Below are 12,865 nucleotides of genomic sequence, written 5' to 3'. Positions count from 1 at the left end.
AAATCTAAAAAACATATATACAGGATAGGATTTAAATTTAAAATACACGATTTTCAACACCTAACTTTATTGTTTTAAGCAAAGCTTTATTTGTTTTCTACATCTATCTTTCTATAAATATTTTCTCTATATATATCTTCACTCGTACAGTGGATATGTCATAACCTAGTTATTATTATTATGTCATAACCTAGTTATTATTATTACAAGTTATTTTATACACTTTTGTAATTTTTTTATATGATTAATATTTTAATGATTTAACTATTATATTTTATATTTCATTTACGTAATTCATGTCAATGTAAATTTAATTTAGTGTAAATTTAAAATTTTAACTATTTAATTTATATAAAAAAATTCAATTGTTGAATATTTATATATTTTTTATGTTTTAAATTTATATAATAGTAATATCAGACATAACAAATACTATTTTATTAATAAATTAAATAATTAAATCGTTAAAATATTAATTATACACAAAATACTAAAACTAAGTAAAACTACTTAAATTTTATAATTTACTTTCTCTCCTTTATTATTATTTTAGTTATTATTTAAGTACCAAATGGAATAATGGACAATTAAAAAAAAAAAATTCAAAGGTCAACCGCTTTCCTACTTTGAAATATATAATATAATCTTTTATTATATAAAAAATATTAAAATATTGATAGGTACAACGACGAATTCAGAAATACGACTTAAAAAGATAAATTTATATTATTTATGGATTATTTATATATTTTTAAAAAGAATTCAGAAATACGACTTAAAAAAATAAATTTATATTATTTATGGATCATTTATATTTTTTAAAATTTTTAAAAGAGATTGGTGTTAAAATTTTTAAGGGTATAATGTAATAAAAATTATCTTAATTAGATTAGCATACATGAATTACAAACTCATGTAAATTTTAATAAAATTATTATAGATAAACCCTAATTTCCATTGATATGACTCCTTTGACGAGGGCATATTCTATTATAGATCAACCTTAATTTCCATTAAAGAGAGCACATATTCTATGATAAATAAACTCTAATTTCCATTGACGGTTCCTTTGATGGCCGCCAACCTTTCCAACAAAAGCTCAAACTCGACATCACGACTCAGCATGCTAACCCTTGTGTACGTTGAGTCAACACCAAAACTCGGCCCGCCCCTTGTGATTATTTTGCTTTTATCTCTTAACAGATTCTCACAGTTCAAACCCTCCTTGCTCTTCAACCATGCAAAAGCTGCACCAGAAAAAGGAAAGAGAGTTAAATATAATAAGGTTTCATGAAGAGAACATTTAGTCCCTAAATTTGTCAACTTTTCTCATCTTGGTCTCTGAACTTTTTTAGATCCACATTAATAATCTCGAAACTTAAGATGTAATGACATTGTACTATGAGATTATGCCATATCATCCCTTAATAAGACTATTGAAAGCATTTATATACCAGGGTTTGAATCAGTGTATTCGCCGGTGAATTTGCAATAATCTCGTGGGTACTTTGGCAAGCTGAAAAAACACCATTGCTTTTCATCCCCACTTCCCGGAGCTTTCCCCATCGTTCCGACATGAGGTGGCGGCCGTATTGGAACAAGTTTTCACCTTTGTGGTCGGGATTCCGGCAGTCGTCGGCGATGACGCCTAGGATCTTGGCGGCACGGAGCTGGGCTTCTCTGGATACGCCAATGCTGCTCACCTCTATAAACTTTACCATCTTGGCGGCGATCACTTTGTCTTTAACAATAGCCCAGCTGTAGAGTTATCAAAAGCAGATCATTTATGATGAAAAATGTATGAGCTTATTATAAAGTGGATATTTTTAGGGTTAATATACTATTTGGTACTTGAGTTTGGTTTTAATGTTTAATTTGGTACCTGAGTTTTGTTTTAATGTTTTTTTTCCAGGATGATAAGTATAATCTAGGGACCAAATTGTGACATAAGACTAAATATTTTGATGGATTTTATATGTCATGTGAAAGGAGATGCTTACCCAATGCGAGTTCCAGCATGTCCAGTGGCTTTGGAGAAGGTGAAAAGCATAGCATCATGGTCAGCTTTGCTAGTGATGGGTGCGTACTGAGGCCAATAGTAGGCTAGGTCGTGAATCGCTTTACTACCTTCACGATTCACCACGGTTCCTCGAATTGACCCATCGGGGTTGTTCGGCGATGTGACCACCTCGATATAGGGTTCGTCTTTATCGTAGCAATTTGCATCGCCTGCCCATTTATACAGCTTCGATTGCAGGAACTTCGTCTCCTCTGGATATGACTACAAGTTACAAGGTAAAAGAAATATTTAATCGAGGTTAGTAAAGAAAAGTTAAAACGACATAGTTTTGGCAGCACCGTTCCGTGCACGTGCTATTTAATCAATTATTTGACTTTAGCCTGAAATAAAAAGCAGAAGGACCCTTCAAGGATTGGGTTAGAATTAGACCATAATTAAAACATGGATATTTCTATTTGTAAATAAAATATATATTTTATTAAAAATTGAAAATAAAGTAAAATTTATATATGAAAATATATTAAAAAATACGTTAAAACCAAATATATATATATAATATACACTAACGGTTGCAATTGTATGCTTACCGAGTAGAAAGGGGCGGCAGCGACCACGTTAATAGGTTCAGGCAAATCAGGAGACGAGAGGGCGTATAGCAAAGCATGGAAGAGCTGGGTCGAGCCATTCCCGACAATGATGAACCTATCATCATCGACCATGGCATTCCCAACGACACGATGCAGTGTCCGAATGGCATTGTCGAGCTCCGGAAGCAAAAACCAACACAGGTTCATTGTATTGCAAAAGTAGCTCATGAATTCATCTCCAGCAATAACCACTTTACACCTATCACCCATCTTCTTCCAATACGGCTCGTAAATCGTAGGATCACCACTGCATGTACTAACTGAGTTAAGTTTTGGGTTTTAATCATCCCTTCACTATTCATTACATAGCAAATGCATGCATGATGTGGCGGACCGTAATGGAGGTCAAAGGGGGCCTTGCCCCCCTCCTAATTTTTTTGGTAAAAAATCATTTTTTCCCTGGAAACTTTTTGAAAATTTTAATTTAGCCCCTCAAAATTTTTGAAAATCTTCATAATGTCTTTTAATTTCTATGAAAATTTTACTTAAACCCCCCAAAACTTAAGTCTCAATATCTGCCATTGGATGGATGCAACAAGGGAAAATTGTTAGACAAAAATTTTGTTATCTTTTAAAGACATTGCATGAAATGAATAAAGCAAAATATTAACGTAAAAGCAACCAATGGAAGCAGTGGACTAACCGAGCAACATTGATGATAGGGTCCGAGGAAAGAAAAGTAGGTTTCTTCACGACGGAGGAAATTGTAGATTTGGCAGTCGGAACAGCCGTCTCAACCAAGCCGACCACCATCTTGGCTTTTCTTTATAAGAGATTAAAACCAAACTTTTCAACAAATAAGTTTACTGTCGGTGTAATGAGGTATATGGGTACATTCATGCATACATATATATAGGGGAAGAGGAAATGGCAATTTGTTTCTTTTAGAGTAGATTATACAGTGAATCAAAACAATATTTGGTTTTTGGTTGAATACCCAAAAAGGAAAAAAATAGAAAAAAATCAAATAGAATTGGTTCATTGAAAAGTCGTAACTATTCGAATAAAAAGGGTTTTATTTGTGATTCGGTAACAACAACTTTAACTGGAAATACATAATAATAAATATTAGGTTTAATACATAATTTAGTACTTGAATTTGATTTTTTTTTAAATATGGTACATGTGATTTTTGTCCGATTTGGTATCTATATTTGACAAAAATTATATATTTTAATATCAAAAGGTAATGATGTTAACTGTTTAGTAGTTAATTTGAGTTTTAGAGTTAATTTGATCAGATTCATCAAACGCAAAATTAAAAAAATTCACAATTAACACTAGATTTATTCTATTAGTAAAATTATGAAAATTTCAAACTAATAATATTAACAATTAACTTTTATTGAATCGATTTTAAAACCTGAATTAAACACTAAAATATTAACTATCAAAACTTGAATTTCTCTTCAAGTATTAAATTAGACTAAAAATTAACTCAAATATCATATTAAGAAACTATCAAATTTAAATACCAAAGGATAATAATGATAATACCTTCAAATAATAATGCATGAAAAAAGAGGGAAAAAAAGACAAGTGGATAAACATGTAATGCATGCAGGAAATAAGTGCCGTATGAAAAGGAATCCTAGACAAGCAATACAACAAGACAAAAAAGGAGCATCCGTTATGTAAAGATTGCAATGGTTTTAGTGCCGATGAATCTTGCATGTGATTTGACTATTAGTAAACCCATGGGTATATACGTTACGAGTCAAAGGAGATTAAAATATATGGAACGATAGTTTGTGTCGGTGTATATATATTATGGGTGAATAATAATATAATATTTTATTATTATGTAACATAAAAGAATATTAAAAAGATTAAATTATACATGTAAATATTGAGAGTTAAAATTTTAAAAATTAATACTAATTTGATATAATATACAAATGTTGATAATTAAAGTTACTCTTATGTTAATTTTAAAAGTTGTCACTGTTAGCCAATTAGGGATCTAAAAAGATAAAATCGAATAGTTGAGTAACCATTTGATAACTTTTCATAGTTGAATGACAAAAAAAGAAATTTACTAATCGTTGGGTGATTACTAGTGTAGTTTACTCAATAAAAAATAATGGAAGACGTATAGATAAATATTTATTATAATTATTATATTTTTTTCTCGAGTTTTGGGTTAGAGTTTATGATTTAGGATTTATATTGGGTTTTAGATTTAGGGTTTATATAGAGCTTTAGGTTTCAGATTTAGAGTTTATGTTTAAATAAAATTGTTATTATTCATTTTATAAGCCCTCCATTATTTTTTATTTAGGGTTTATAATGATGCACGAGCCTAATGCACCGACAGTTCATCAAATATCCCCCTTATGTATAACAATTTCTAACATAGTAGCAAACATGATAATATAACAAAACAACTGAATAATTAATCAACTTCACCAGATCTTCATAAAACATTCTCTGTCCATAAAATGTTGGCATACCAATCGCTTCGCGAATATCATCAACCACCAACTGGGCAGAAAAAAAATTCCTAACATAGTAAGAAGCAAACATTATAATATAAGGAGCCATTGAAAAATTAATCAATTTCACCACGTTTTCATAAAACATGCTTTGTCAATAAAATGTCGGCATACCAATCACTTCACGAACAATTGTTCAAAAAGAAAACGTTGCCAATCGCCAAGTGGGCAAGAAACAAATTCCTAACATAGTAAGAAGCAAACATGATAATATGACAAACCACTAAATAATTAATCAATTCCACCATGTCTTCATAAAACATTCGCTGTTAATAAAATATCGACATACCAATCACTTTGCAAACAAATGTTTTCAAAAAGAAAACGTTGCCAATCGCCAAGTGGGCAAGAAACAAATTCCTAACATAGTAAGAAGCAAACATGATAATATGACAAACCACTAAATAATTAATCAATTCCACCATGTCTTCATAAAACATTCGCTGTTAATAAAATATCGACATACCAATCACTTTGCAAACAAATGTTCAAAAAGAAAACGTGGCCAACCAGCAAGTGGGCAGGAAACAAATTCCTAACATAGTAAAAAGCAAACATGATAATATGACAGGCCACTAAATAATTAATCAATTTCCACATCTTATAATTTTTATAATTTTAATTTATAATTTACTAACAAATGTTTTCAAAAAGAAAACGTTGCCAATCGCCAAGTGGGCAAGAAACAAATTCCTAACATAGTAAGAAGCAAACATGATAATATGACAAACCACTAAATAATTAATCAATTCCACCATGTCTTCATAAAACATTCGCTGTTAATAAAATATCGACATACCAATCACTTTGCAAACAAATGTTCAAAAAGAAAACGTGGCCAACCAGCAAGTGGGCAGGAAACAAATTCCTAACATAGTAAAAAGCAAACATGATAATATGACAGGCCACTAAATAATTAATCAATTTCCACATCTTATAATTTTTATAATTTTAATTTATAATTTACTTTAATTTTATAATTTACTTTCTGTCCATTATTATTATTTTAGTTTTTATTTAAGTACCAAATTGAATAATGGAAAATTAGGAAAAAATTCAAAGGTCAAAGCACGAAGTTTGTGTCATAAAAATTAAAATATTAGTTGATATAAAATATAATAGAAAATACAATAGAAAAAAGAACATGAAATAAAAATGTTTATGAGAGATTGAGTTATGATTAGAATAATTTTTATTTGCTTGTGGTCCCTTTTCCTATGAGAGATTGAGTTATGATTAGAATAATTTTTATTTGCTTGTGGTCCCTTTTCCTACTTTGAAATATATAATATAACAGGTGAAGCCAGAAAAAATTTTTAGGGTGCCGGATGATATTTTAATTTTTTTATAGTTTATATCTTTATAATTTGTAAATGATTAAATCAAATTTTTATAATTTTAGGGGGCAAAGTGTAATTTTATCTTTACTAATTTAAAATTTTTAAAAAATTTTAAGGGCTTAAAATATAATTTTACATTTTAGGGGGGCCGAGGCTCTTGCCAACTCCCATGGCTTCGCCCCTGTAATATAATCTTTTATTATATAAAAAATATTAAAATATTGATAGATAAAATGATGAATTAAGAAATACGACTTAAACACATAAATTTATATTATTTGTCAAATTTTTAAAGGCTTAATGTAATAAAATTTATCTTAATTAGATTAGCATACATGTCTTACAAACTCATGTAAATTTTAGTACAATTATTATACCATTAAAGAGGGCACATATTCTATGATAAATAAACCCTAATTTCCATTGACGGTTCCTTTGATGGCCGCCAACCTTTCCAATAGAAGCTCAAACTCGACATCACGACTCAGCATGCTAACCCTTGTGTACGTTGAGTCAACACCAAAACTCGGCCCGCCCCTTGTGATTATTTTGCTTTCATCTCTTAACAGATTCTCACAGTTCAAAACCTCATTGCTCTTCAACCATGCAAAAGCTGCATCAGAAAAAGGAGAGAGTTGGGATAAACTAACATTTAGTCCCTAAGTTTGTCAACTTTACTTGTCTGAACTTTTTTCGATCCACATTAATTTTGAAGCTTTACAGTTTTTCTTAATGACATAGAACACAAGTTAAAGGACTAAACATCAGTGTTATTTATAGTAAGTAAATAAGATTATTGAAAGCATTTATATACCAGGGTTTGAATCAGTGTATTCGCCGGTGAATTTGCAATAATCTCGTGGGTACTTAGGCAGGCTGAAAACACCATTGCTTTTCATCCCCAATTCCCGGAGCTTTCCCCATCGTTCCGACATGAGGCGGCGGCCGTATTCGAAGAAGTTTTCACCTTTGAGGTCGAGATTCCGGCAGTCGTCGGCGATGACACCTAGGATCTTAGCGGCACGGAGCTGGGCTTCTCTAGATACGCCGATGCTGCTCACCTCTATAAACTTTACCATCTTGGCGGCGATCACTTTGTCTTTAACAATAGCCCAGCTGTAGAGTTTTCAAAAGCAGATCATTTTCAATGATGATAAGTAAAATCTAGGGACCAAATTGTGACATAAGACTAATATTTTGATGGATTTTATATGTCATGTGAAAGGAGATGCTTACCCAATGCGAGTTCCAGCATGTCCAGTGGCTTTGGAGAAGGTGAAAAGCATAGCATCATGGTCAGCTTTGCTAGTAATGGGTGCGTACTGAGGCCAATAGTAGGCTAGGTCGTGAATGGCTTTACCACCTTCACGATTCACCACGGTTCCTCGAATCGACCCATCGGGGTTGTTCGGCGATGTGACCACCTCGATGTAGGGTTCGTCTTTATCGTAGCAATTTGCATCGCCTGCCCATTTATACAACTTCGATCGCAGAAACTTCGTCTCCTCTGGATATGACTGCAAGTTACAAGGTGAAAGAAATATTTAATCGAGGTTAGTAAAGAAAAGTTAAAACGACGTAGTTTTGGCAGCACCGTTCCGTGCACGTGCTATTTAATCAATTATTTGACTTTAGCCTGAAATAAAAAGCAGAAGGACCCTTCAAGGACTGGGTTAGAATTAGACCATAATTAAAACATGGATATTTCTATTTGTAAATAAAATATATATTTATTAAAAATTGAAAATAAAGTAAAATTTATATATGAAAATATATTAAAAAATACGTTAAAACCAAATATATATATAATATACACTAACGGTTGCAATTGTATGCTTACCGAGTAGAAAGGGGCGGCAGCGACCACGTTAATAGGTTCAGGCAAATCAGGAGACGAGAGGGCGTATAGCAAAGCATGGAAGAGCTGGGTCGAGCCATTCCCGACAATGATGAACCTATCATCATCGACCATGGCATTCCCAACGACACGATGCAGTGTCCGAATGGCATTGTCGAGCTCCGGAAGCAAAAACCAACACAGGTTCATTGTATTGCAAAAGTAGCTCATGAATTCATCTCCAGCAATAACCACTTTACACCTATCACCCATCTTCTTCCAATACGGCTCGTAAATCGTAGGATCACCACTGCATGTACTAACTGAGTTAAGTTTTGGGTTTTAATCATCCCTTCACTATTCATTACATAGCAAATGCATGCATGATGTGGCGGACCGTAATGGAGGTCAAAGGGGGCCTTGCCCTCCTCCTAATTTTTTTGGTAAAAAATCATTTTTTCCCTGGAAACTTTTTGAAAATTTTAATTTAGCCCCTCAAAATTTTTGAAAATCTTCATAATGTCTTTTAATTTCTATGAAAATTTTACTTAAACCCCCCAAAACTTAAGTCTCAATATCTGCCATTGGATGGATGCAACAAGGGAAAATTGTTAGACAAAAATTTTGTTATCTTTTAAAGACATTGCATGAAATGAATAAAGCAAAATATTAACGTAAAAGCAACCAATGGAAGCAGTGGACTAACCGAGCAACATTGATGATAGGGTCCGAGGAAAGAAAAGTAGGTTTCTTCACGACGGAGGAAATTGTAGATTTGGCAGTCGGAACAGCCGTCTCAACCAAGCCGACCACCATCTTGGCTTTTCTTTATAAGAGATTAAAACCAAACTTTTCAACAAATAAGTTTACTGTCGGTGTAATGAGGTATATGGGTACATTCATGCATACATATATATAGGGGAAGAGGAAATGGCAATTTGTTTCTTTTAGAGTAGATTATACAGTGAATCAAAACAATATTTGGTTTTTGGTTGAATACCCAAAAAGGAAAAAAATAGAAAAAAAATCAAATAGAATTGGTTCATTGAAAAGTCGTAACTATTCGAATAAAAAGGGTTTTATTTGTGATTCGGTAACAACAACTTTAACTGGAAATACATAATAATAAATATTAGGTTTAATACATAATTTAGTACTTGAATTTGATTTTTTTTTAAATATGGTACATGTGATTTTTGTCCGATTTGGTATCTATATTTGACAAAAATTATATATTTTAATATCAAAAGGTAATGATGTTAACTGTTTAGTAGTTAATTTGAGTTTTAGAGTTAATTTGATCAGATTCATCAAACGCAAAATTAAAAAAATTCACAATTAACACTAGATTTATTCTATTAGTAAAATTATGAAAATTTCAAACTAATAATATTAACAATTAACTTTTATTGAATCGATTTTAAAACCTGAATTAAACACTAAAATATTAACTATCAAAACTTGAATTTCTCTTCAAGTATTAAATTAGACTAAAAATTAACTCAAATATCATATTAAGAAACTATCAAATTTAAATACCAAAGGATAATAATGATAATACCTTCAAATAATAATGCATGAAAAAAGAGGGAAAAAAAGACAAGTGGATAAACATGTAATGCATGCAGGAAATAAGTGCCGTATGAAAAGGAATCCTAGACAAGCAATACAACAAGACAAAAAAGGAGCATCCGTTATGTAAAGATTGCAATGGTTTTAGTGCCGATGAATCTTGCATGTGATTTGACTATTAGTAAACCCATGGGTATATACGTTACGAGTCAAAGGAGATTAAAATATATGGAACGATAGTTTGTGTCGGTGTATATATATTATGGGTGAATAATAATATAATATTTTATTATTATGTAACATAAAAGAATATTAAAAAGATTAAATTATACATGTAAATATTGAGAGTTAAAATTTTAAAAATTAATACTAATTTGATATAATATACAAATGTTGATAATTAAAGTTACTCTTATGTTAATTTTAAAAGTTGTCACTGTTAGCCAATTAGGGATCTAAAAAGATAAAATCGAATAGTTGAGTAACCATTTGATAACTTTTCATAGTTGAATGACAAAAAAGAAATTTACTAATCGTTGGGTGATTACTAGTGTAGTTTACTCAATAAAAAATAATGGAAGACGTATAGATAAATATTTATTATAATTATTATATTTTTTTCTCGAGTTTTGGGTTAGAGTTTATGATTTAGGATTTATATTGGGTTTTAGATTTAGGGTTTATATAGAGCTTTAGGTTTCAGATTTAGAGTTTATGTTTAAATAAAATTGTTATTATTCATTTTATAAGCCCTCCATTATTTTTTATTTAGGGTTTATAATGATGCACGAGCCTAATGCACCGACAGTTCATCAAATATCCCCCTTATGTATAACAATTTCTAACATAGTAGCAAACATGATAATATAACAAAACAACTGAATAATTAATCAACTTCACCAGATCTTCATAAAACATTCTCTGTCCATAAAATGTTGGCATACCAATCGCTTCGCGAATATCATCAACCACCAACTGGGCAGAAAAAAAATTCCTAACATAGTAAGAAGCAAACATTATAATATAAGGAGCCATTGAAAAATTAATCAACTTCACCACGTTTCCACAAAACATGCTTTGTCAATAAAATGTCGGCATACCAATCACTTCACGAACAATTGTTCAAAAAGAAAACGTTGCCAATCGCCAAGTGGGCAAGAAACAAATTCCTAACATAGTAAAAAGCAAACATGATAATATGACAAACCACTAAATAATTAATCAATTTCACCATGTCTTCATAAAACATTCGCTGTTAATAAAATATCGACATACCAATCACTTTGTGAACAAATGTTCAAGAAGAAAACGTGGCCAACCAGCAAGTGGGCAGGAAACAAATTCCTAACATAGTAAAAAGCAAACATGATAATATGGCAGACCACAAAATAATTAATCAATTTCCACATCTTCATAAAACATTCTCTGTCAATAAAATTTCGACATACCAATCGCTTCGCGGACAAATGTTCAAAAAGAAAACGTCGCCAACCACCAAGTGGGCAAGAAACAAGTTCTTAACATAGTAAAAAGCAAACATGATAATATGACAAACCACTAAATAATTAATCAACTTGATCATGACATCTCCATAAAACATTCTCTGTCAATAAAATGTCGGCAGATCAATCGCTTCGCAAACAAACGTTGAAAAAGAAAACATCGTCAACCACCAAGTGGTAGCTAATTGACACAAAAACAGACTTCCAAATGAATCTCTTGTCCAAAAAGGAAGACATTCCGCCATTAACGTTAAACAATATGTAGCAATTATCAAATTGGGAAAGGATTATTTGAAATAGTGATGCGACGTCATCTGCATTCTTTTTCTAATAATTTAATACCATATAAATATTTTCATTCTGAATTTTAATATTTTCACCTTAAAAAAATATCAAATGAAAATGAAAATCCTAAAATTTAAAATAAAAATCCCATAACGCCATAAGAGAAACATGGCATTCGACTAAGGCTAAGAAGAAAAGAAAGAGGGAATATTTCAATTGTTCTCTTGAACAAGAAATAAAACAGTACTTAGAATCTTTGCATAATCGAAGTATTTAGGCAATAAAATAGTGGAGAAATTTTTATCACGTGATTTTATCTCTGAGCAAAGAATCAATATCGATTTCGCACTACCACCTTATTATTAAATAAAATAAAAATAGTGGATGATTTATAAATAAATATTAAAAAAATTACTTAAAATATAATTAAATATTAATTATAATTATTATATTTTTGGTCATTCAAGTTTAAAATTTTTTATTTTTGTCATTAACGTTACCGAAATTTAATATTTTAGTCACTCTTCCGTTAAATTACTAATTGTGATTTTTTTTATTTACATAATAATAAATTTAGCCCTCAAATTTACATATTTTATCAATTTAATCTTGGTTCTTAAAAATTAAAAATTTTAAAAATATTTAAAAGTTTATATTTCAATAAAAATACATACAAAATTATAAAAATATTTACAAATAAATGAATAACTATTTTTCTCATTTTCTAACATGACATTTATTCATTAAAATAATAATTTTATGAATAAAATAATAATCTTATAAACAACAAAAAAAGAAGGGGAAAAGTCATGAATTCTTAAATAGATTCAACTTTTCCATTTTTACAATATTAACGACTACCATGTTCAAATTGGATCGAATACTACAGCCAAAGGTCGAAAAGGGTGATAATCAATGACTTTAGGTTGTTGCCCAAAATGAGTTTGTTGTGTTTGAGTTTGTGCTGGAGGAGAGCATGATTGGGTATATATAGGTAAAGATGAGGTCTTGGAGACCTAGTAGGTGGAAGGTCATGTTGATAGTTTCCCAATTCCTAGTTCAGTGACATGATGACGAAGGATGTGAAAATCAAGAAATTTAGGCTCCGTTTGTTTGCCAGTAAAATATTTTTCAGAAAATAATTTCTGGAAAATGATTTATTTTTCT

At 30.7% G+C, this 12,865-nt stretch overlaps 1 protein-coding gene and 1 pseudogene across 1 annotated transcript; both read right to left on the bottom strand.

The window, feature by feature from the left end:
- Positions 1–993: 993 nt before the first annotated feature.
- LOC107933360 (L-tryptophan--pyruvate aminotransferase 1-like) lies at positions 994–3,589 on the bottom strand (annotated as a pseudogene).
- Positions 3,590–6,759: 3,170 nt separating this feature from the next.
- Positions 6,760–9,328, bottom strand: LOC107933359 (L-tryptophan--pyruvate aminotransferase 1). Its single transcript, XM_016865543.2, has 5 exons — positions 9,046–9,328; positions 8,343–8,649; positions 7,739–8,019; positions 7,317–7,618; positions 6,760–7,115 (listed from the first exon to the last, which is right to left on the bottom strand). Exons 1-5 carry the CDS (start codon positions 9,153–9,155, stop codon positions 6,916–6,918), a joined length of 1,200 nt encoding a protein of 399 aa, XP_016721032.1. The 5' UTR covers positions 9,156–9,328; the 3' UTR covers positions 6,760–6,915.
- Between the last annotated feature and the right edge of the window lie 3,537 nt (positions 9,329–12,865).

This window comes from Gossypium hirsutum, chromosome A04 (assembly GCF_007990345.1).
Source record: "Gossypium hirsutum isolate 1008001.06 chromosome A04, Gossypium_hirsutum_v2.1, whole genome shotgun sequence".
Lineage (NCBI taxonomy): Eukaryota > Viridiplantae > Streptophyta > Magnoliopsida > Malvales > Malvaceae > Gossypium > Gossypium hirsutum.
The sequence above is the reverse complement of the archived record's forward strand: the minus strand, read 5'-3'. Positions and strand labels throughout refer to the sequence as shown.